Consider the following 26715-nt stretch of genomic DNA (forward strand, 5'->3'; position numbering starts at 1 on the left):
CAGAAGAGAAGGGGAGAGAGGAGGCCAGCCAGGCACAGCGGGGTCATCCAGCTCAGATCACAACCCCATAGCAACAGGAAGCCATTGAAGGAAGGACTTGAAACAGGGAAGTAACACGATCAGATATGGAGGAAAAAGCAAAAACAAAAGGCGACTTTAATACCCAGGAGAGTGGTAAGAAGCATAGAGAACCGAACAGGGGTGAGAGTGGGGACCCCTTCATTTTACGAAGACACTGAGCCTCAAAAATGAAGTCACTTGACGAAGGATAACACACAGAGATATGTTGAAGGCAGAACCTCCTTTTTCTGACTCTTGGTCCAATATGATTATTTTCATTTTTTTCTATAATAGCACCCTCCACCCTCCACTCCAAATAACAGAATTTGGAGTCATAGCTTTTCCACTCTTTACTCATAATCATAGAACTACATGAGCATAGAACTGACTGCTTTCTCCCCACTTTGAACTTACTGATTCCACTAATAATAGCAGCAATCATTTCTTAGGAACCTGCCATATGCCTGGCAACCTGTTAGGTGCTTTCTGTATCTAATCTTCAGTACGATCTTGTAAGGCAGGTATTATTTTTACCATTCCACAGTTGAAAAAAACTGAGGCTCAGAAGTATTTTTAAATTGCCCAAAGTCACACAGGTAGTTAAGTGTGATGAGAATCCAAGCCATTTCCCTCCGGCTCCATACCTTGCCGCCATGCCGTATTGACTTTAGATTTTTATCATTATCAAATGCTAAATTCTGGTCTGGAAAAAATCAGAATGGGAAGGGAAAACTTTATTTACCTATATGAAAAAAAAAAAACTACCTAAAATTTTCTGAAAAGTTAACTAGATATATATTATATAACATATAATATATATAATCATACATAATATTATGTAATATAAATAATATATACTATATAATATATATGACATATATACATACATATTAAATATATATAGTCACAAGGAATAATAAGAATTGAAAAAATTCAGAAGAAATTTTTTAGTTTTCATCTACCATACTAATGGCACAGAATTTTAAAAATGCTCTGCCAACCTGTTTCAGGAGATAAATATTGGCCATAACCACCTGGCTGGGACAAGATAAACATGTCACCTTAAAATGATCTGATGTACAATTGCAACTGTAGGAACTGAATTGCACTGCTGATTACTGCAAGGGTGGGACAGTGGAGGAAAAAGAGATCATCTCTCATAGACCTGTTCCCAACCCCCTCAAAAAGTGGAAATAAAATGTCAGCTTCCATGTAGTAAACACTCCAAATACTGGAGAGGTAGTATAAAAAAAAAAAGAAAAAAATAAAGTCTCACCCTAATGAGACAGTTACATGGCCCTAAATAAAAATGAAAAACTAGGAAGATCTTAAGAAGCAATTATAATCCCCCTGAAATAAACCTTGCACACCATACAAGAAAATTTCAGGAAGCAGCTGTTACTCATTCTCAGAGAGATAAAAAGAAACATCCCCATTAAGAAACAAGAACAGAGCAGGATGCACTCAGTCCATGACCGAAGAAGTCAGATCACTGCACAGAGTAAATATTAAAATCAACCCTGCAGGAAACTGGGTTAGTGAATCAAAAGTAGATACAAGAGACATATATGGAGGGTTGAAAAATATTCAAACATTGAAAAGAAGGCGAGAGACGATGGCAGACATAGAAAATAGAGTGTGGAGCTGTAACCTGCAAGCAAGGGGACTTTCTAGTGGAAAAGAACCAACAAAAGACAGTCAGTTTTCCAGAACTCAACACCTAAGCCAAATGCAAAAATCTCATGGCTTGGACACTGGAGTGCTCACTGAATTCTCTGCTACATTTGTGATCAGAAACATCAACTAAGGCAGACCTATTTAAGACATAAAGGCAAACAAAAGCATTCTGAAGTTTCAAGCTGGATCACTTTGAAACGGATGAAAATTGGTATAGCTTTAGTTTTCCCCCCGTAAAAACGAAGTTTAACAGAGGGAGCAGAAGAATGGCACTATAAGGACTGTAGGGCGTGTGTGTGTGACATCTACAGAATTTTAAAATTCTGTAGGAAGGCCTACATCACCCCAATATAATTTCTACAAAAATCAGAGGCTGCCCCAAATATCAGGGACAGAATAAAAGGGGGAAATCACTTTATGGGGGATATGGATATTGAAAAGGGTTTCGGTGACCATGGAATCAATTTTCCATTCAGCAATAAGGAAGGAAGCAAGATCATCAATTCAGAGGAGGATATTTACTGATAAAAAAAAGTGCTGTAAGGAACAAAAAATCATAAATATTGATCTTGATACATTTAATAACTGATGAAATTATTGAAACAAAATAGAAATACAAGTGAAACTTCAAAAGAAAGAAAAAAAGAGAATTTTAAGACCCTCAGATTAATAAACTATGAGAGAGGAAGATTAGTAAAGGGAAGAAGTCAAAAGTCACAGAATTACTCCTATTCTTAAAATACAGTATAGTTACTTTGTCCAAAAGAGTGACTATCATCAAAGTTATTCCTAATTTAGCTCTTATTATGCAGCATTCTAAGTGTTTTAATCTTTAAAATAAATCTATGGAGTGGGTGCTGTTATTGTGTCCATTTCACAGATGAGGAAACTGAGGACCAGGATGATAAAATAACTTGTCTGAGACCCAGAGTTGAGTAAGTAGGATTCTAATCCAGTCCTTAACCACTGTCTGCCTTGCTATGATTAGAAGAATGCACTATGTACGGGATATGTTTTAAAATAATCACTATTACATTTAAAGTAATCATAATCACTATCGTAACTACTATGTACAGAGGACTTATTATTGCCAGGCATTGCATTAAGCACTTTACAGACATCAGCTCATTTAATTTTAAAAGCCCTGTAAGATACTATAAAAGTAAAGAATTTATGCAAAAGTAAAGGTATTGTAAAGGTATTAAGATTCTTGCCAAAGTCACCTGGCTAGTAAGTTGCAAAGCCATAATATTTCTATTTGACCCTGAAGCCTGGGGTCCTTCTCCACTATGCTACGTCCCAATCGGGACAGGTTGTTTACATTCTGAATGGCATCAATAGGTAAAAGGATATCAGGCCGACTTTATTTTTAAAAAAGGCACAGTGACTGCTTCCATCAAGGTTACCAATGGACTCCTAATAGCTCAACTCCACAGAGGCCCCCCGCCTCAATCATCTGGCTGAGGGTACCATTCCATCCTTCTTTGAATTCCCTCCTCCCAGTGCTGACCTCTAACTGCCCTTTCCTTTTCACTCTCCTCTACTGCCCATCTCCTTCCTTACTCATCCGTGCTCCTAGCTTTGGGCAAGCATTCTTCATGTCATCTTATGATAATGACGACCAAAAATTATACAGCTCCAGATTTTTGTCCAGATGTGCACGTGCACACACACGTGTATCTGTATCTGCCTGCTAAATACACACACATGTATGTATGTACATATAGCATCCATATCTCTTTCAAAATAGCTCAACAACCATTCTATTCAAGAAGGTTTGTTCTCACCTGCCCTCTATGTCTCTACGTTCTGATTGTGTGTGGGTACCTTTTAGAGTCCTTACTGCATAAAGCTGAAATTTTCTGTTTGCTCATATAGCTCTCCCACCAGAGTGTAAAATTGCTTATGTTTCACTTCACTTCTGTTTCCACAACAAGTAGTGAAGTTTTGGATACGCTACTCAAGAAATGTTTACTAATTGAAAAATAAAAACAAGAGTAGAAAGAAAGCATGGAAGAGGGTATTGCATTAAAGTGACAGTCTTCTTTAAAGAATGGATTATTAAAGAAAATAATACTACAAAAAACTAAAATGGGTATCATTTTTATACTTAATTAAATTAGCAAGAGTTTCAAAATTAAAACACTCCCTGCTGGAGAGGTTATCAATTCTGCCTCTTTACCTCGGTGTTGAAAATGGCAGTCTCCATATACAGCTGGTAGAAAGCACTAGGCAATGTTATCAAAAACAATGAAACTATTCATAACCATCAACCCAATGAGCCCGCTCCTGGAAACTTATCTGAAGAAATAAATCAACAGAAGAAAATAGCTATATTTGAGGAAAGGGTTACAGAAACATTATGTTCTATATAATAATGAAAAATAGGAAACAGACTAATACCTAACAGCAGAGTAAAAGCTGAAAAAAATCAATTTGAAGTACTTTTATACATCCATTAAAATGTAACATGATGACTATAAAGGATAATGGAAAGATACAATGCTAAGAAAAAACTGGAATGCAAAATTACATGCTGGCTAGGACTGCCACTGCATGAAAACTATTACTTGCACCTGAGCAAAGATGGAAAGCATCTCGCAAGAACTCACAAAAATGAAAAATGTGTTGTGATGATTGGACTTTGTGTATACTTTTAAATCCAATTTTAAGATGGCAGCTGCCATAATAAGAAATGAAACACAGGCTATATACAGGTTCTACATTTCATTCGCTGTAGTATTTTAGGCAAGGAGCTTAACTTCTCTGAACTTAACTTACTCCTCGATAAAAGGAGACAACTATATTTCTCTCCATTAGCAGATCAAATTATGCGATAAACACATCATGCTTAACTATGTCCGTGACACTGTTCTAAGCACTTTAGAAATATTACCCGGTTTAATTATCAACGCCTTTAAATGTGATGCACAAAGTTCAGTAATCTGCAATGATAATAGCGAGGTAACAGTAACTTTCAATAACTTGTCAACATCCATGGGATCAAATCTAACAATAACAGCACCGCTGACATTTACATTAGCGTCTGCTAATGTGCTAAGTGGTTTCCTTGCATTCGGAAAGGCCTTGTGATAATCCATCAGGTAGGCCCTGTAATGGTATCCTCAGGATATTCAGGCTCAAAGAGGTGATGTAACATGCTAATGAATGAGAGAGCCAAGGTGTGAAATGGGTCTGTCTGCATTCAGAGCCTGGAGCTTCGTCCCTACATGGTAGTGCGTCCAATTTTGTTAGGATGGTATACACCAATTTTGTTAGGATGGTCCAAACTTTTTTCAACGTTTTTCACCAAGAACCACATGCGGTAAAATACACAGCCAGGCCACTCACTTGAGGTGAAGCATGTATTGCCTCACCTGGTTTATTTAAGTAAACTAAATATATTTTTGGAATTTGCTGCGGGCCAATTAACAATGGATCGCGGGCTGCAGTTTGGACACCCCTGGCATACACAGTGCTTTAGAACCTGACCTTGCCCACACTCTCCTCACTCCAAATCTAGGAGCATTATGAGTTGACATCAAAACCTTTTAAGCCCCTGACTTCTGCTCCTGCTGTTCCACATCTGGTCTTCCTCAAAACTCCTATTCACCCCTCAAGGCTCCACCTTCCCGCACCTTGGGAGACATAATTCATTGTTCCCTTATCTGCTGCTCTTTTAAATAGTAATTTGTGCTTTTAAGTCCACATGGACCATATTGCTTTTATGTTTCTTACCAGCCTGTTTTTTCCAAACTACAGTTTCACAAAGGCAAAGACCATATTTTATAGTTTTGTGTACTCTTACAGTCCTGTTTCTAAGCACAGTTCCCAGCACATGATAAGGACCTAACTACTACTTGCTGAATAAACAAACACTTCCAGCGTGGAGGATGTTCCCCAAAATCACTGGTCAACATTGGAGCGTCTTTTTCTATGTACGAAAGACCACACATCAGGAGCCCGTATTTCTCTGCAGTTTTTCACAGAGCTTTAATGCGAAAGGTAGTTTAGCTACATAAGAACATAAAGGGACCCCTCCACCAAGACGTCCCTCACGTACTAAGTTTCGGTTAAGATTGTGTAGTTTCATGTGTTTACGCATGAGGCCTCTGAGCATACTCCATGGAAACTGCCTGCTCACTGGCTTGCCTTCTCCTTCTGGGGAGGACTGTAGATATTCCTCAGTGACTGGCATGTAACTGGTGATTAAGGAATATTTGTCGAGCGACTGATTAAAGGAATGAATGAGTGGAGTTGAGACATTTTCTTCCCCTAGGTGCTCTATCCACTATTTCAACTTGTAACATGCTCTACTTTACCAGTGTCAACCTAAAACCCCTTTCAGTTTCATGACACTCCTAGAATTTTGGGTAAAAATCAAATAAACAACGTAAAGGGTGAAACTTCTGTCCATCTATGTTGAATCTTTCTGTGCTCTCTTCAATGATGGGGAAATGACTGGGGGCTCTGATCCTAGAAAGGGTTTATTTTTCCTCTAAAACCAAATAGGACCTGTTGAGAAAGTAAAAATGTTTCCCACTTAAACAGTCTTTAAAAACCACACAAAATAAAATGATTCATTTGGTGGACATGTTCTCTCCCTTTATCCTAGCTCAGTGCACGGCTGAGGAACTATTGTTAGAAAGCTCTCAGTTGAAGAAGCGGCTTTCAAGAAGGAAGATAAGACGTGGGATACTGTGTGTTCAAAGCTCATTTTAATTATACAGACTACTAGGGTTACTGAGATATGCCAAACATTTAGCTAATTAGCAGGCTCTTGAGACAAGAGGGCCGCCTAGAGACAGACAGTTTTTCCTCATTAAGGAGCGATGATAAATTCTAGTTAAACATGAATTTTCGCTCATACTGTAGATTCACTTCCTTTGTTCCTTCTTAAATTCCAGTAAAACGAACCAATTCAAATTGGAAAATTAGATGTTAAGACGGAAATGGAGATCTTCCTCTTTAAAACGCAATGAGCCACCATATTGGGAAACTTTTTAGGAAAGGAAAAAATTAGTAAATATTGATTCTGATATTATATTTATAAGTTTAAAAGCCTGAAAGTGGAATTAAGAAGACTTCATTAAAAATTTCTATGGATGATAGTCAACAAAATAGTAAACCTGTTAACAAGCACTGACGTGGTTGGAACACTCTAGTAACTTGTAGGTTTTAAGGGCATATGATGCAGATAGAGATCAGAAAATAGAGATAAGAGGAAAACAGCTACCTTTCATCAAGTACTTACTATGTACTGCAACATGCTTGGTGTTTTACAAAAACTACCATATCTATTTTTCAAAACAACACAGAAAAGTAGTAATCATTATTCCTACTTTATAGATGAGAGATCAAGGCTTGTGGAGTTTTAGTAAGGTCATCCAGGTGGAAAGGAGCTTGGTGAGGTTTGATGCCAAAGCCTGCTTTTCTTAGCTCATTACTGATGTCAGCCTACATCTGAGAAGACTCTGAACAACCAAATTGTTTTTATTTCCCTGGATTAGAGACATTTAGCCTTTTAGGGTACCTGGTACTTACAAAGGTGTTTTCCTCAGGACTCAAGTATGAGGTAAATGTGTTTCTCTGCCAGCTTTTCTTTTAAAATAGAAATGAGATCCAAGGGCATACTTCAGGTTTCCCGAGTCAGTGGGATTTCCCACAATGCTTTTCACATAAAGTGGTCTCTAACCACCCTGACATTTGAACAGGTTAACAGTTGTGGCAGACCGTACTTTCCAAAGATGCATGCTGCAGTAGCTCCCATGTGTGCTCCTCTGCAAGGCAACCTTGCCATTCTCCCATCAAGAGGTAGAGCTGTGGGGACAAAACCCCAAAAAAGCAGTTTCCAGGCTCTCGGCCTCACATAGAAAGGTGCTGGCTCGGGTAGTAAATGGCCATCAACTGTGATCAGATGCCAGCAGCTGTGGCTAGTTGGCCGTCAGCTGTAACCCGTAGGCCATTGGCCACTAATATAACGGCTGTGGCTACGCTAGCAGGAATGGAATGGGGGCTAGCAAGAAGATGGTGGCTGGCGAGCACGGACTGCTGTTAGGCAGATTATGTAGATCCTGCTTCCTGTGTCTCCAGCCCAGCCGCCAGCGAGAATATATTGGTTTGACTCCCCTATCTATGGCTCCGTGGGTGTTCCTTTTTGGCCTTACCCTGTCCTGCGTTCTTGGGCGGGGAGCGGGAGCTGAGACCCTGCACGACAAATGGCGCAGCGAGCAGGGTCCCCTGCGTGACAAGAGCCTATTGTTCCACTCCCTTGACTCCGGGCAGTCTCTGTGACTCCTCTGACAAACAGAATTGGAAGAAGTGCTGCTGCTTTTAGGAAGCCAGGTGTCAGGTGAGGAGCATGACTACACTGAAACCACCATGCGGTGCGAAGCCCAAGCCATATGGAAAAGTCACATGTAGTTGCTTGTCGAGAGCGCCAGCGGAGCTCACAGCCAACATCAATTGCCAGCCCTGTGAAGAAACCATCTTGAACATCCAGCCCAGGAGAGCCTTAGGATGACTGCAACTCAGCTAACATCGAAGTGCAAGTGCGTGAGCGACCCTAAACAGGAACGGTCCAGCTGAACTCAGTCGATCCACAACAACAACTTGTTATTTTAAGGCACTCCATTTTGCAGTGGTTTGTTATGTGATAATAGATCATCAGAACAGTGGTGCTGTTGGTTTTCTTCTAGGGGAAAGCAACTATTTATTTTAAGCAACTGAGAGTAGATTTTGGGGGGATATATAAAAACATCATACTCGTACACACCTGAAGTGATGATTAAGCAAATTCTCTTGTTGAGGGTTATTTCTTTAAAGAATTGAGAGACGATGAAAATGTACTTATATAAACATTCTTCCATTTTGGGCTATTCCTCAATGAATAGGCTATACAAGGAGGTGTTCTGTTTCAACGCTGACGCTTTTATTTTTTATCCAGAGAACAGAGTGGGTTCTCAGCAAAACGAATAGATATATTTGCAGTTCGTTTACCATGAGGCTGCCAAACAATTCTCTTTTTAAAGCAATAACCAAACGTGATTTAGTCACTGAACTGCTTCAGTAACCTCAGTTATGTCTGTATTACCTGCCAAATTCCACTTGAGCTGATGAGAGAGAATTCAGAACTAATGACCCCAAGTAAAAGAAAAAGATGCTGGGAATGGAAGTATGCTCCAACAATATTTACAGGTGAAGTATAAGAGAAAATAATGTGTAGATAAATAAAATGAACTCTTTTCTAGGGAATATCAGAAGGCGAACACAGTTTAGTCAAATCTCCTCAGCTTCTAGATTTATTATTCAGTTTTTGGTGTTTATAACAATGACTTTAAGACCAAGCAACATACTGAATCATGAAAGCAAAATATATTAGCATGAAATATCCTGCACTTAACTAACAAAGAGAGGGTGAATATATTTCAAAACATTTTCAACAGCCAGGCAAGAATAAAGGAATTATGGTGCTGGATCAGCGTACTCCATTCTCTGGGTAATTTGGTTGACTCAAGTTTTCTGTCATTAACTCTAATAATAAAATTTAAACATTACTGCCATTTTGCTAAATAATGGGAAATAATGGGAAAAGTTTCACAATGGTACTTTCATTGTCTCTTTTACAGAACTCCTAAAAAGCCAAAACAATTTGTCCACATAGGAATGTGGACATTATCTTCCCAGTTTATAAAATCCTGAGAAGCTATACAGCTACATTCATCCATTTACCACGTAGAGCAGAACGAAGTTTCCACTGGTTGTCAACTGAGATGGAAATTGGGTGAAGGGGCCCTTTTCCTTCCTCTCATGGAGATGTCCCATACAAGGGAAAAAAAAAAGTAACTAATATTTGAAGTAGCATGAATATTGCTGTTCTGCTCTGCTGTAAATCTTTGTGTTTCAAATGCTTTTTGTACAATTTCATTTTCCAGAGTTGTAAAACTAATAAATGTCCATTAAGGAGGAAAACATTTTAAATGCAGAAAGGAATTTTTTTTTTTTTTTTAAAGAAGAATGTTCCATAACCCTGCTACCCAGAGACAATTGTCTCATATTCTTTTGGTCAGTTAACACAAGCAAACTTCTCTCGGAGTTTAGTCTTTAGAAACATTTCATGACGATCACAAAATCACTGCACATATCACAACACTCATATGGCTCTGCTTAAAGAATCAGAATGCTAAGCTAATCTTTCTTAATGCTGACATAATTTCTTGGTTTAAAATAAAAAACAAACAAACAAAAGCCAAATGACGGAAAAGAAAGATGTCATGAAACAAAAAGATTAAAAAGAAAAAAATTAAAGACAAAAATAATAAAATGAATAGATAAAACTAGAAGCTTTTGATCCAATCACTTTGAAACAAAGTCAAAAGAGTACATTGTGTAAATTTTATAATCTGATGACAAACTAAGATGCTACAAATGGAAGCTAATTTTCCATGGAAACCAGTGATATGAAAATGACTATTATAATAACCAAGATTTATATAAAAATAAAACAGAGGAGTTCTTAGCAGTTAATGTTAAGTTTAAAATAAGAGCTATTTTTCCCCATTCATCTCTGCAGGTATGTTCATATTTGCCTTCAAGCATAGCAAAATATAACTATTTGCAAAAACCAAGAAGCAGAATAGTCTTTAATTATTTAAGGAGTAAAAAACACTCACCATGGCTGCAACTCAGAAAATATTGTTATTCTTAGTAGGTGACCTCAAGGTACTCCCCAAACTGATGGATACTTTAAGCAATACGTTTTGAGAATATTTTCTATAACGAAGCAAATAAGACCCATAATATCTGCTTCAAAGAGTTTCATCTCAGTTCAATGAGCTCATCATTTATAAGACTCCAAGCGGCCCTGAAGTTAAAGCAGGAACCTTGTAAGTTTTGATGCTCTCTTTTGAAACTTGTAAGTTTTTGATGTAAGAGCACAATAGTGAGTAAAGGTGCTCTTCTTCAGAGGAGTTAGAAAACTACTGAATGACTTGAGTTTTCCAGCAGCCAGTCAAGTGATTATTACCCTGTTGTATTTATATATTTAATTCAACACTGTTGGAATACCTGATGAATATGTCAAATGTTTGAAAAATACTGCTATCCCAGTCCTGTATACTAATTGAATGGATGTATGGATAGATGGGTGGGTGAAGGACTCTAGAAGAATATTTAATCAGGGATCATTTCAGCTAATGTCATGATTCCCTAAATGTCACAATTCTTCCCATCTTATGCACTGTTCTTGTGGGGCAATATCTTGGGTCAAATTCAAATGCACCATAATAAAGGATGGGCTTATCTGAATAAGGTCCAAAGAGGCCATTATTTAGTAATTCCTCATGAAGATATCCAATGTTATAGTTTTATATTCATGTGTAACAATAGAATTAACAAATCCTTTTGTCTTGCCTCCCCCACCCCAGATTCCAATGAAAGGAAAGCATCAGATTCCAACAAAAGTGAAACATAAGAAATACAATTTATTCATTAAATATTTATTGGTATCTGCATTATGTCAGGTCCCAAATAAATCAGACAAGGATTTCATCCTGGTGGACCTTGCATTTTAAGTTATAAACACATTTTAAAAGTTTCAAACTCAGTAATCAATGAAATACAAATCAAAACAAAACCATACAAGGCACTCACATGCGCACTCATATTTTGTGGTAGAAAGGCAAGTTGGCATTTTTGTCTCAAAAATCCTACACATAGGGATTTATCCTAAGGGAATAACTAGAGACACAAAGTATTAAGGGAAATTGTTCACTAAAGTATTAATTTAAAATGTCCTTTGATAGATGAATGGATAAAGAAGTTGTGGCATATAATGGAATACTATTCAGCCATAAGAAAAAATGAAATAGTGCCATTTGTGACAACATGGATGGATCTTGAGAGTATAATGCTAAGTGAAATAAGTCAGACAGAAAAAGTAGAGAACCCTATGATTTCACTGATATGTGGGATATAAAACTGAAAACAACAAAAGAACAAGACAAACAAATGAAGAAACAAAAACTCACAGACATAGACGTTGGTGGTTACCAGAGGGTAAGGGGGGTGTTCTGGAAGAGGGTAAACAGGGTCTAATGTATGGTGATAGAAAGAGAATTGACTCTGGACTCTGGGTGGTGAACACACATGTGAGATCTAGATAATGTATTATAAGGATTGTACACCTGAAATCTATGTAACTTTATTAACAATTGTCACCCCAATAAACTTTAATTAAAAAAATATTATGGTATGTTCAAATTGCATATTCATAGTATATACAGTATAGGTCCCTTTTTATACTTAAATAAATTTCATAATTAAAAATAGTTTCACCCTTAGAGACAAGTTGTAAGAATAGTACCCAGAGGTGCTATGTAACCCAGTTTCCTCTAATTGTACATTTGTCACAATTAATGAACCAACGTTGATAAGACATTCATATTTCCTTAGTTTTTACCTAGTGTCCTTTTTCTGTACCAGGATCCCACTAATAGCTTTAGTTGCCGTGACTCCTTACGCTCCTCTTGGCTGTGACAGTTTCTCAGATTTTCCTTGTTTTTGATCCCCTTGACAGTGTTCAGAAGTACTGGCCAAGTATTCTGTAGAATATCCCTCAACTGGGATTTGTCCAATGTTTTTCTCATGATTAGATTGAGCTTAGAGGTTTGGGGGAGGGAGACCACAGAGATAAAATGCCATTCTCATCACGTCATCTCAAGGGTACATGCTATCAACTCAATTTATCATTGTTGATGTTAATTTTGATCACCTGGCTTAGGCAGTGTTTGTCAGGCTGCTCCACTCTTAGGTTATCCTTTCTCCCTCATTTCCATAATATACTTTTTCTGAGGAAGTCACGGTGCACAGTCCAAACTTAAGAAGTGGGAAGTTACACTCCATCCCCGTGAGGGCAAAGTCATACATAAGTGATTTGGAATTATTCTGCCCAGGAGATTTATCAACTCTTCTCCATTTATTTATACAATCATTTATTGATATCAGTATGGACCCATGGATTTTTATTTTATACTTTGTATAAAGTAAATGCATTGTACACTATACTAAATTTATAGTACAATCTAATACTATAGTATTAATTTTGTTGCTCAAATTGGCTCAGCTTTGGCCATTGGGAGCTCTTTCGGTTGGCTCCTGTGTACCCCATGATTGTACGTGTGTGTGTCTGTCTGTTAGCACTTCCTAATTTTCTGGCAGTACAGAATGCTCCAGGATCATCTACAATCAGTTGATTAATTATCCAAGGAGTTCTGCTTCCTTTTTTTGGAGAAGGTAACCAGAAACAAGATCTGGGAGCTGAGTATGCTCGTTGCTCCTGGGGTGTCATTGCTTGTAAGTTCTCTCAGCTGACAGAGCAAGAAAATGTGTGTGTGTGTGTGTGTGTGTGTGTGTGTGTGTGTATACACATGTATCTATTTATTTATCTATCTATCATCTAGATACATGTATTTGTATGCCTATATGTAATACATGTATACCTATACGCAATACAAATAAATACATGGCCACATGTATGTATGTTTATACATGTGAATACACATATCTGTCAATATTTCTACATGTATCCAATTGATCTATATTAGGCTAAATGTCAATTCACAATGAAGTCTCCAACTCTCACCTATTGCCACTGGCTATTTATAGCCACCTCCCAATGTGTGTCTGTAATCTCCCCCTCCAACAGTGAGAACCGAGTTTCACCATCCAGCTTCCACTAATTAATTCTAGTCTTTTCAGAATTAACTCTTAGCTCCATAGTAAGAAAGGAGTACAGTGCTTATGTATAGTTTCTCTCACTTTTAGTCTTACAGTGTTATTTCCAAAGTTAGTTAGGTCAGCACATTTTCCCCCCACCCTCCTCAGGGAGGTTATTTCATTTATTTATAATACTGTCAAATTCTTTTGTCAGTCTACATTCTATCCTGGGATTCCCTTGACCTCCCAAATGTTATTGTAAATTCGCAAACATTAAAGTTCACTCTCTTTGCTGGAAAGCTCTATGAGTTTTGACAAGTGCACAGTGTCATGTATTTACCATGACAGTGCCATACAGCATAGTTTCACCACCCTAAAAAAATCGACTGTGTTTCATCTATTCAGCTCTCCTTTTTCCCTGAACTCATCGATCTGTTTACATCTCTATGGTTTTGCCTTTTACAGAATTCATGTAAGTAGAACCGTACCATATTACCTCCTTTCAGACTGGATTCTTTCACTTGGCAATATACACTTAAGATTTATCCATGTTTTTTTCACAGCTTGGTAGCTCATTCTTTTCATCACTGAATAATATCCATTGTGTGGATGGACCACAGTTTGTTCATTCACCCACTGAAGGATATCTTGGTTCCCTCCAATTTTTTTGGTGACTATGAATAAAGCTACTGTCAACAGTCATGTGCAGGTTTTTGTGTGGTCTTAGTTTTTCAAATCACTTGGGAAAATATCCTAGGAGCATGATTATTGGATGTAAGGTAAAACTATGTTTAGGTCTGTAAGCCATTCAGGTCCATTTGTGTTCAGAAAAAAGTTATATTTCCATGTATATTAGGAATAAAAACATAAACAATTGTTATGGCATTGATGACTGATTTTATTTATTTTTATTCATTTCTGCATTTCCCAAGGATGTTATAAAGTAATTCAAGCAAGTGACACATTTCCAATCAGGGAAAAGTTAATTTAAAAAGTACAGTTAAACAGAGAATACCAGGAGTCAGCCAAATACAATTGCTACGTGTTGTTTACCGTGTTTCACTAGCCCACAAGCTCCTGGCCAACAGATCCTTTGATATGAGATTACACATCTTGAGTGTTATCACATAGACTATGAAACGTGCACTACAATGAGATGTTTCTCTTCTTTCCCTGCAGCTGGTGTTCCTTGACAATCCTTTCAGGCTCTGCAAGTCTCAGACTCAGGAGAAGTAAAGGAATCCCGGTTAGCATCTGGGAGACCCAGATTCATGGCAGTACTGCTGCACCCCACTTCCAATAAGGAAATGTTAGCTTTGTTTCTCGGACCAACTTTACCCAATCTTCTAGGTCCAATCACCAGACTCCTGCTTTGCCTCTAATCTAAGTACCCTTCACTGTACAAATCCATAAAGTATTTTTTAAAAAGGTTTGTTTGCAATGAAGCAAGCCCTTAAATGTTCTACTTAGGAGCAGAAGTTTGCCAGTGAATGAAAATCTGTGCTATGGGGCCGGCCCGGTGGCTCAGGCGGTTGGAACTCCGTGCTTCTAACTTCGAAGGCTGCTGGTTCGATTCCCACATGGGCCAGTGGGCTCTCAACCACAAGGTTGCCAGTTCATCTCCTCGAGTCCCACAAGGGATGGTTGGCAGCGCCCCCTGCAACTAGCAATGGCAACTGGACCTGGAGCTGAGCTGTGCCCTCCACAACTAAGACTGAAAGGACAACAACTTGAAGCTGAACGACACCCTCCACATCTAAGGACAACTTGACTTGGAAGAAAGTCCTAGAAGTACACACTGTTCCTCAATAAAATAAAATAAAATAATTAAAAAAAATGAAAAAAAGAAAGGAAATCTGTGCTATGCCACCATACTTGATACAAACAACAAAAAAAGGGGCCAGCTCATTAAGTTTTGGAAAATATCATTGTCATTATTGATGGTTTTAATTTTCAAAGGAGGAAACATCGCATCTATTATCATACAGAGCACCGAGAAAATAATTTAAATTAGACCGATTAAGAACATGAAGCAGGCAGTTACAATGGCATATTCATATATCTATTATGATGTTGACAAGCTAAACAATATATCCTCCTGTCTTCAAAGAAGATGCGTGAATTTTTTATGCCACGTTATTTATTTCTCTCTTCTCTGAATGACAGGTATAGAATTCATTGTCAAAATCACCAAGAACCTTTTAAAAATAAACAGGGCTTGTGAATCTTGTATCCCTGTTAATACTGGGCTTATTTGCTCATAAATAAAGTCCACAAGAAGAGACACATCTCAAAGCCCAGACTCTTGGAAACATTAGGGTTTCTTCTGATGCTCTCACCTCCAGGGCATAAATGATTAATTTTGGGTGAAGTTACCTCACTGAGTTTGCCAACTGATGAGTGAAACTTATATGCTTTGGTTTTATTTTTAGCTTCACATGGGAGATAAGAGAGAAATATGAACAACCTGCAGAAAAGGCACACCACTGCATTATTGTTCTAGATAGACTAAAAACGGCGGGTGGTTAAGTCTTAGGTGGCCCTCTCAGTTGTCACTCATTTCTCCCCACTCTGCTGTTAAAACTGGGCTAGTTGGGTAAAAAATGCCCATGCTTTAGCAAGATAAATCAATCCAATATCTAAAACGACCAGGTGGATCACATATAATCAAAACTCTGAAGAAGGGCTTCTTTCTACTCTCCGTTTAAATACCAGGGTACTGCTCTTGGAGAAGAGGCCAAAAGTCTACATCTCAGGTATTGTTTGTTCGCTGTGCTTCCCAAGGTTAAACAGGGCAAATTTCAGAGGATAAATGAAAAGCTATCCTTTACTGGCAGGAGAAGGTCAGGGGTAACTACGTTCAACAACACCTAGGTAGTACCTTGTATCCAAGGAAAGCATATTTAAAAACCATCACATTTTGCAACAATGCTGGGAAAAGGGAAGTCATTATCAACATGCTCAATCTTTAGATTATATGAGCAAAGGTCTGTTCTGTTTATTCTGCAGTTACAAACGCTGCAAGCTGGTAAATGAATGTGGCTATCTGTAAACCAGAAATTAATGTGCTGACTAAAAAAACAGCTAAAACACACCAACTACCCAAATAAACACTTCACAACGAGCTCCATCAACCTCCCAATCCACTCATTATTCACGCCACGTTTCCGTGCTTGGCTCACACTATTCCTTCTGCTTGAAAGCCCTCTCCAAACCTCATCTGTCAATGAAAACTTGCTTTTGTTCAAGGCTCGGAGGCAGTGCCAGCTCTCTAGGACTCTCCCCAGGTCTCCCAGTCAGGGTCCACAATTCCATTCTCATGATACCGAAAGACTTCGGTAGGGCCACTTTTGGAGACCTGCAGTGTATGTATCTCTGTCCCCTTGAATTTCCAGAGAGTGACAGCTTTGCTTTGTCAATTCTCGTATTCTCTCACTGCCCAGACAATGCCTGGCTGACAGTGAGAACTGACTACACTGAAATAGGGATTTATTCAAGAGCTGTTTTGTACCAGGGTCCTTAGACTGTGTTCACCTTCATATGGTCAGTTCGGTGTACTAGTATGGAAAAGAGAAAGTCAAGGCCATTTAAAATAGGATTTCAGTCATGTTCTGCTATGCCTAGCTTTGTGGCTGATTATAGTAGTTGCTGTAAAAACCACCTTCAATTCATTGGCTTCTGTACTTGTTGAGTATGAACTTTTATATTGCTCTTTCGTTGTTGGAGAATGAAGTGTGCTATGATGATTTGTCTTTATTCAAGGGGGCTAGGTATTAACTCTTACTGAAAACCAGAAGAATGTTGTACCTTAACTTCGTTTCCACCATGAAATAGCCACTAAGCTCAGAAACAAACACAGGTGTCTTTTAGTAGCAACAATAATCACTGTAATTTGTGCTGGGCTTTATGTTTACAAAGCACTTTTGTGGGCATTCTTTTATTCTCATAACATTCTGTTCCTGCATCAGGAACTTTGCTTCGGCTCAACACTTGAAACTTAGAAGGCTGATCCGACAATCCCTCATCCTTAGAGAATTAAACTCTCCTCATGTTCTACTCCAAAACAAATTACCACAGTGCCTGAAGAATCTGTAAGACCTTGAATGTGACTGGCTCAAGGAACACAAAAATGCTAGCTGGACAAAGGACGACTTCCAAGATCGATGAAGAGGTAGCATTCTTCCCTCCTATACCTTCTATGCCACAACAAACAGAATAAAAGAGAATGATACCATCAAAGCCTCTACTCACATGACCTCTCATTCCCTTAAGAAACTGAAAAATTCAGGTAGATAGTATCTGGAATCCTGATGCTCTTTTTCTAATTATCTGGAAGAACCTGAGGCTGATGTCAACATCATATGCATGAGAGAACAGCAAGTGGGAATGAGACCCTGAGTTAGAAGCAGGGGACCTCTGCGGATGAGTCTTGTGCTAAAGTGAAAACTATGAAGCTGCTCTAGGAAGAGGTTTCTCTTGTCTAAATCAGATACTCTCAGGACCACTCTCTATCTTTTCTTTGGTCTGGGAACCCTGAGTCCTCTAGAATTTCCCCCACCAGGAATTATCTCCCTCAAGTTCAGACCTCCTCTGACAACCCATTCCAGCCCCAGCCTGAGCTCAAATCCAACCAAGCTGCATCTGGAAAGAACGTAGGGAAGAGATGCTTCATAAAGTTTGACTTATCTTTATCTGTAATATCAGCTTTACTCTTGGGGGTTTATTTTACCTTATTCTCAACAGTACTAGGAATGTTTTAAATGACTAGGGAAATTGGGACAACTCAAAGTCACGGTAATTTGCATTCTTCAGTTTCTAAAAATAATTACTTGAGCTTCCATTTGAGGACGAGCACTCAGAGGTAAACAGTCATTTCTAAGATCACAAGAAACAACCTTTACACAGAAAAGCCAGTTTGCTAGCATATTAGCTGCTCTATAGTCATCGGATAAGGAAACCTGGTTGTATTTGTTGAAGAGTTTAAATCAACTCTTAGAGGGTTCCTAATTATGAGAACATCTTTAGGGGAATGTATATATCTTAGTATGATGAACATTACTGACTCAGAGTCTACAATGCTCACTTGCATGTTTCCTTCCTCACAGGTATAGTCTAACAATTAGAGTGATATGGTGGCCTGGAGCACTGACCTACAGTGACGAATGGAATTGCAGACTATTTTCTGTTTTATTTCAGGCTGTCAATCAATCCAATTCTTTGGGGGACACTAGCCCCCATATGCAACTGTTTCAATCACAGTGTATTCTGTGGGTCAGGGCCACTTCTCACGAGCTGGATACCACTGCTCCAAGGAGAGCTCTCGTAGTTTCTGGAGCATTTCCTCTTATTAAATATATCTCCTCATCGCCAAGTCTTCATTTCTTACTGAACGTTCTGACATTTCTTGGAAATATAACATATTGGAGATAGATATGGAAGCTATTACAAACTCAACAGGCAGAAGGAGGACGTAGTTAGGCCTAAAGCTTGATTGTATTCTCCTTTCCTGCTAAAGCACATTAGAACACTCTGGTTTTCATTCTGTCATTTGATTGTACTCAGGAGTTAGAGATTTAGACAAGGGTGTTTCAAATTAGTCTTCAACTCTATGCTAAAGATGAAATCAAAAGCCCAACCAACCAGGATACATGTCATCTGATAGAAAAGAATCTTCTCACTTAACAAAGGTATCTGGAAATAGCAAATCAAAAAACCATTGTAATACATGTAAATCTAAGACATACATGCCAAAAAACAAGAACAAAAAAATCCACCATCAAATTAGTTATGAACTCCTAAGGGAGGAAAGCTAAACAATGACAAATGATAATTAAGGAAAACAAGAAGTTTTAGTGTCCAGTAAGAGGGAGCATTTCAAAACTAAAACTAGAATATCTTTTCCTTGTTAAGATACTTATTTTGGGGAGGCCAAGGAGACTGGATACTGCCAAGTCTGGAGTCATTTACCTTTAAATTGTTTATATGCCAAACTGTTAATCTATATAAGATTATTTCCCGCTTTTCACAAATGGAAACAAAACTGCAATGAAGTATCGTGCACACACGCCACTGCTTGGGCAGATACCACGATGGGCAAGAGGTGGGTCATGGGTACATGTGTTTAAATTTTAATAGATTCTGCTAAACTGCCCTCCAAGATGTTTACTGCTAGTATGTGAATACATATTTTCCTACAACCATATCAAAATACAGTATCACTAAATTTCAAATTTTTACCAGTCTCAAGAATCAGGTTTTAATTTGTATTTCCCTAACTATAATAAAAGATGTATTAGGTAACGCCATTCAGACTGGTAATTAAACAAGAAAGTGAGTTAGAGCATGGCGACATAAAAATGTATATACCGGGGGTGCCAAAGAAACATCCACACATGACTTGTAGTGATCTTTTGTTATCGGTGTCTATTGTGTATTACAATTTTAATACAGTTTTTTCCTTTTTAAAAATGTGTATACATTTTTTGGCATCCTCTGTATACATCAAGCACATTACGTTATTTTAAAAACACAGATGTGCATTTCTTTTCCCATCTCTTGATGCAGAAACAAGGCTTTTCCCTTAAGTGAGGAACCACTGACCAGAGCTCCACATATACTCCCTTCCTGCATTATCCACGACGCCCTAGTAATGCACCTCTGAGAGTCCCTGGTTTGGTTTCTTATGTGCAGTGAGCATGGAAAGACCTTGTGACATCACCGGAATGCAGAATTTAATTTCACAGCGACCTTTTAGTACTGTGCCTTCATCAAGACTTTCAAAAGCGTTTACTTTTTCATGGAAACAGCTCTTTCCACACTTGTGTTTCATTGGTTTACATGTAACTTAACTAAGTTACACAATTATAGTGATATTTAACCAGTCTAAACAGGTTTGGGAACCATCACAGCAGCTCATAGAGAATGCACAGTTAACCGAGGGAGCAAAGGCACAGAGGTGTTCTAGAGAGCAGCCCACCAGTCATGCAGGTGAGCATTCCTTGGGCTGCAGCCAGCATCTTTCAGAGAGAAATTTGTGAGTCTTCTAACGCAGTGAGTTGGGTAAGACAGCATCCATTGTACCAGCGATGTGGAACATCTTTTCATATATTTACTGCCCAATATCCTCTACTGTGAACCATCTGTTTATTTCATTTACTTATTTTCCTAATGGATTTTATTTTTGTTAATGGTTTACAAGTGTTCATTGTAAATCCCAGATGCCAATTCTTTGCCTTTCTTTTTCTTTCTCTTTCTTTCTTTCTTTCTTTCTTTCTTTCTTTCTTTCTTTCTTTCTTTCTTTCTTTCTTTCTTTCTTTCTTTCTTTCTTTCTTTCTCTCTTTCTCTCTTTCTCTCTTTCTCTCTTTCTCTCTTTCTCTCTCTCTCTCTCTCTCTCTCTCTCTCTCTCTCTCTCTCTCTCTCTCTCTCTCTCTCTTTCTTTCTTTTTTGAGGAGGGTGCAGCTGACAGTGGCCCATGCAGGGATTGAACTGGCAACCTTGGTGTTATTAGTGCTATGCTCTAACCAACTGAGCTAACCGGTCACCCTCTTTGCCATTCATATGTCATAAATATTTTCAGCCAGGTTCTTTCCTATCTATTGCTACTTTTTTGTATTTATTCTGTCTATAATAGTGATTAATGTCGATCTAATGAAATAAAGTACTTTGCTTTCTCTATAGCTTTGGTTTTCTATATCTTGTCCAAGAGATGCTCCCTTTGCAAAGATTCTAAACATATTTTCCTATATTTTCTTCTAATACTTTGATAATTTTGTTATTCCCAGTTTCCAGATGAGGACCTTGAAGTTCAGAAGCTTTAAATATTTGACCAAAATGATACAGCTAGAAACAATGAAGCCAGGACCCATACTGCTATATATCTATATATCGTCTCCAACTCACACCACCCTCCTTTGAGAAGGAATTAAAGTCTGAGCAAAGTAAAGTGGAACACACGCTGTCCAGCAAGGACGAAAATTGGGATAAACACATACATCTGTATCGAGAATACATAAATGATTGACCTATAAGTGATTCATCATCAGCCTCAGAAAACCAGAAGTGTGATCTCTTCCACCTACAGAAACTGCAGTCCAAGAGCCTAAGTGACTGGAAGATCTAAATACTACTAAGTCCAACTACTCTTATCCATTCATTCATTCAAGCAAACAAAAATATACGGAACACTTAACATATTCCAGGCAATGCTCCTCAGCTCTACATCCTCCTCTGTACCCCTTGCTGGGCTTCTCCGCATAGGTGTTCTACAAGTTCCTAAAGGTTTGCTTGCTCAAAAGCAACCTCTTTACAATGTACCTTGAATTGGTTTGCTTGCTCAAAAGCAACCTCTTCACAATGTACCTTGAGCTGTCTGGGGTGAGATTTATGTCTGATGTGCCTCTGTTTCCTAAGAATCTAAGACCCTGGCAGTCTGTGTGTTCTGTTGCTGAACCTATTACATTGTCGTGTGGTCAGTTGCTTACCTTTCTTTCATGTGAACTCTACTATGAGATTTTTAAGGGTGGGTAAGAATGAATAAGGAAGGAAGGAAGGAAAAAAGGAACGAAAGAAGACCTTGTATTTTCTTTAAACACAATCTTCTGAGTGATTTTACCATTTCATTGAGGTTACTAGTTATTCTCACCACCACCAGTCCCTTTTCCAGGGAGGTCACAATTTTAGGATAACCATTATCTCCTGATTCCTCTGTCTTCCGTTAATATCCATAATGAGCTGTCAAATCTTGTTGCTTCTATTGCAACCCAGCCCAAATCTTTTCTATTCTCCCTGCCACCACCTCTGTTCAGGCTCACTCTCTTGCAAAAAATATGATGGGATCCCCACACCGATCCACATTACACCTGCAGTTGCCACATAAACTTTCCCGAATCATAATCTCATTTTGCCAAGGTCTCACTGAAAACCTTCAAAGGCTCCCTTTAATCCCCTGAATTAATTTCAGACCTCTCAGTGGGACACTGAGCCTCTATATATTACCCCATCTACGTTTTGAGTCTAATTTCCCACTGCTATCCTACTGACAGCTTCTGCTCTTCCTTCCGACTCCCCAATCAAACCGGACTATATGCTTTTTTATTAACTCTGTCTCGCATTTTTCATCTCTGTTACTTCTGCCTGGGGCACTCTTCTTCATTCTGTCCTTCAAGGCACATTGTAAATATAAGCTCTTTCATGAAGTGAGTCCTATACCCCAACAGACAAGAAATCTGCCTCCTCTGATATCAGCAGCTCTTGGTATTGCCTTCTTCGTTGGAATCAATCTTACCCTGTTTTATTTATAGTCATTTGGTGCTTACCTTGTGCACTGCAATTCAAGTACCTGGAGGTCAAGGTCAGTGGTTTCCTTATGTTTGTATTCTTTCACAGAGTTTAGCACAGAGCCTCATACTCAGGGGCAATCAATACAATATTTGTTGAACTGAACTGCCTTCTCAACTTCTCAACTTTATTGTAAGCTCCTGGAGCACGGTGACTTGAAGTGGCCTGGGGCTTTCAATACAAGGAAGGGCTTTGTACATAACAGGTGCTCCAAACATACTTGATTTCAAAATTTCCTCGTTTTAGAGCCAGATTTTCCAAAATGCATGTAACACTGGCATTAACCTAAAGTATTCATTTAGAAATCCCTCACCGATCAACATAAAAGAAAAAAAGAAAGAAACACTGACTCTACCACCCTTTATTCTTTCCTCTTGTTTTATATGATAATGCCTAACTCTTCCTAGGTGCTTATCATGTACTGCACTCAAAGTCTGAACAGCCATCATGTCATTTAATCCTCACAACAGCACCGGCAAGACACTGTCTTTTCCTGCGTGGGAGGTTGACAGAAGTGGCAGAGCTGAGATTTGAACCCAGGGAGTTTCTGCCTCCAGAGCCCACCATCGTCTCCATTATGTCATCCTACATTGGTGAGGTCTGCTGTGCCCCCTAACTGCAACAGTTCCTGTTTTTTTAAATAAAAGCTTTTAATAATACTTTGACCTACCTCTTAAATAAAATAGTTCTTTGAAACATGAAAAACTTCTTGACTCTGAGATTACTTTAATGGATGCAAAAAATCAAGAATTGTTCAATCTATTTCATCCCGCTTCTAAAGTAAGCTTCGCATTTAGGAGGCCACTCGTTTTCTCAAGCAACATCAAGGGTCAATACCTGATTATGCATCCCAAAGGACGGAGGAGATAACAAAGATGACATATTCCCAGATAACTGAAAATCCTTTAATTTTGGAAAGCGGTCTAGAAATCTCAGAATCAAAGATAACCATTTACTCTCATTCTCCACGCAAGTCTTTACATAGAAAACTCCTGTAGGAGGCCTGGATTCTGATTGTCTGGCAGAGTGAAGGGGTGTGAGGTTGTCATAGATAATTGATCAGTAAATAAGACCAGCAATTTCTCTCTTTTTGAATCTCCATTCAGTCTGCAGAGAAAAGCACTAGCGCCGATTGTGGCCACTATGTTGAAAAAGAACATACTAGCACCAAGGAAGTGATCGATTACAAAACTAAGAGAGAAGGAAAAACATTGAATGGGCCCTAAATATGAGGAGAACACATTGAGGAAAAACTCATAAGTTGTAAAATCATTTCTTCCCTTAGGTTTCAGAAATACAAACATGCAAAGCAGAGATGGACACTAGTAGTTAGATCTAAGAAATGGCTACTAGCCAGACTGGTCACCAGTGTCTTTAGCCCCAAATTGAAATATTATTATTAAGATGAGTTTCACAACTCAAGCTGAAAATCTCTGATTTTCAGTAAAATAAAGCAAAAAAATGAGTATTGATGCTTTAACTACTCAGGTCTTCTATTTATCTAGTGAAAGTAAAAAACAAAAAAAATCATGTTAAATGTCTGATTTAACTTCCACTAGTTAGACACCATTTTCTGCATTTAGATGTTAATGTTAAAATATACCATAGGTATGATGAGTCACTGTGACTTAAATGATACCTTAAAACCAAATCCCAGTTTTGAAGCAATATTTTATTATAAAGTATTTTCACTCCTTTAAAATCATCTTAAATATTCAGTTGTTGATACTTCAGTATTTTGAGTGGTAGATCTATGTTCAGAAAAGAACAGAGGAAGAAGAATTAGCCCATTATATTCATTAGTGCTTCGTGGAAAATAGTCTTAAATACTCATGAGCACTGGTTAATATTCTGCCAACCCCCTGTGCTGTAGGAGACATCATAAAAACAAAAACAAAGTACATAACAGAAAAAGAAGTTAAAGTCAAGTGAAAATATTTTATGACATTGCAAGCTTCTTAAAAATACATGCACTCATACATGAAAAAATTGCAAATAATTAATCCCAAAACAAAATACAGAAATAATTTTGCTCCAGCACAACTGAAGAAATGCATGTTCTTAACAATTTGTAATCTCTTAAGAAATGAGCTAATATGGAAATTATTAATAACTTTTTATAGAGATGGAATAACAAGGTGGAGCATGTATATTAATTCATATTCAAGAAAGAGGTTCCTAATTTTTGGCTTCAGATTGTTACAATTCTCACATTAACTCAAATCCCACAATACCTTTACCACTGTGAATATGAAATACTATTTTGATAGGAACCTACCTTAAAACTACATTCTTTTCCTTTGAAAGACAACTTGTGCAACATACTACATGTCCAGAATAATGAAACTTAGCCGTTCACCGTGACCTGGATTAGAGTTCAAGGAGGTGAAGAAAAAGAAAAGAATAGTCCTCTCCCCATAAATATCAATCCTACTTCCTGCTTTTTCCTTTACATTTAACCATTTTAACACACTAATAATTTAGCTATTGTTTCCCCCAAGCAGTCTTTATCAAGATTAAAGAAGGGCTTATTCAGAAACAAACAGGATACAGGAGTAAATGGTGCAGCTTCCAGGCAAGCTATAAATAGTAACGGCATTTTCAAGAAATCTTGCGCCAGGGTGTAAATTGCAGTTTAAACATGCAGTGCAGATTTTATTACAATGGTGTCACCAAAAGGCATTGTTATATGAGAAATTTTGTTCTTACCAAGTTTTCTTGGTTTCTGGCTGCTATTTTCTGCTCCTCTTCTGCCCCATTTTTCATGTATTTGACCTCTTCCACCGGTTTGATTCTATACTCATCTGAGTACCAAAAAAAAAAAAAAGACATTTTATAAATTTTTCACAATGGTAGAAAAGTGTCAGTGAGAAAAGCCCAGTAGCATCATTTGTTAGACCCCTTTCCCTGTGGCTTTGTTTGGTGGTTCATTTGAAACCATCTGGAAGAAGCTTAACCAGCCTCTTTTTACGAGGTGCTCTCCTCTGTTTACTCAGCACCACGGAAGCAGCTAAGGAAGGTGGTTCTGGCTGGTCCTTTCACAGACAGTGGCAGAGGAAACAGAGGTTATTCCATCTCCAAAGACTATTTGGAATATACACACTGGGACACATCAATCACATCATGGGCCAGGAGAGATTTTTCACCGTATGAAGTAACATTTTCCTTATGAGAATATTAGTTCAAAATACCCACAGCAGCAATTTTCAGCTGTATAGTCACACCTTAATTTCTCTCTTTGGAAAAACAAAGTACTGTTTAAGACTATAGTTTAATTGATCCACAAATAGATACAAACAACTGGGAAAAACAATTTTTCCTATTTGTGATCCCCATATTAAACATAGCGCAGTCTGCAATTATTTCATTGCTACAAACACACACACACACACACACACACACACACACACACACGTTAATCACTCTGTAGTCACATGCATGAAGAGCCATAATAGGTAGGTATATCACTCAACGCTGGAGAGCATCAGGGGCCATGGACGGCACCTAGACTTCACAACAGCCAGAGAGAGAGTACAGTAAGTCCCAGCATTGCTATACATCATAGGACAAACTCAGGAAAACTTGAGGCTAAAACTCTTCTCTAGGATAGAGGTTTGGTGATGACAATGATATTTCCATCAGATTCTTGTCAACAGGATATGACTTGGGCATACTAAGGTCAAAAACAGGTGTGACCCTGAGTCATCTTTCTTGGAAAAATCACAGGAATTATGGAATTAGAACATTCCATCAACCAACAAATGGCATGGAATAATGTTGATGGATAGGCTACCTGGAAGATGTCTAAAAGAGTTTGTATTTCAGTTCAGGAAGTTGGATTCTACTTTTTTATTGACTATGATTAATTTGAAACAATGACCATATTCTTATATCATTTTTGCCTTATTATTTATAATACCATATTTT

General features: G+C 38.1%; 1 protein-coding gene across 1 annotated transcript in view; it reads right to left on the reverse strand.

Moving 5' to 3' along the window:
* The window catches only part of LOC308487520 (uncharacterized protein C1orf21), a 199476-nt gene that overhangs the window by 64234 nt on the left and 108527 nt on the right, over nucleotides 1–26715 (reverse strand). The window contains exon 3 of the mRNA XM_081025863.1: nucleotides 25498–25592. Within this exon, the coding sequence (XP_080881989.1) occupies nucleotides 25498–25592 (95 nt within the window). The remainder of the gene's footprint in view (nucleotides 1–25497; nucleotides 25593–26715) is intronic.

Source organism: Rhinolophus hipposideros, assembly GCF_964194185.1.
Source record: "Rhinolophus hipposideros genome assembly, chromosome: 19".
Lineage (NCBI taxonomy): Eukaryota > Metazoa > Chordata > Mammalia > Chiroptera > Rhinolophidae > Rhinolophus > Rhinolophus hipposideros.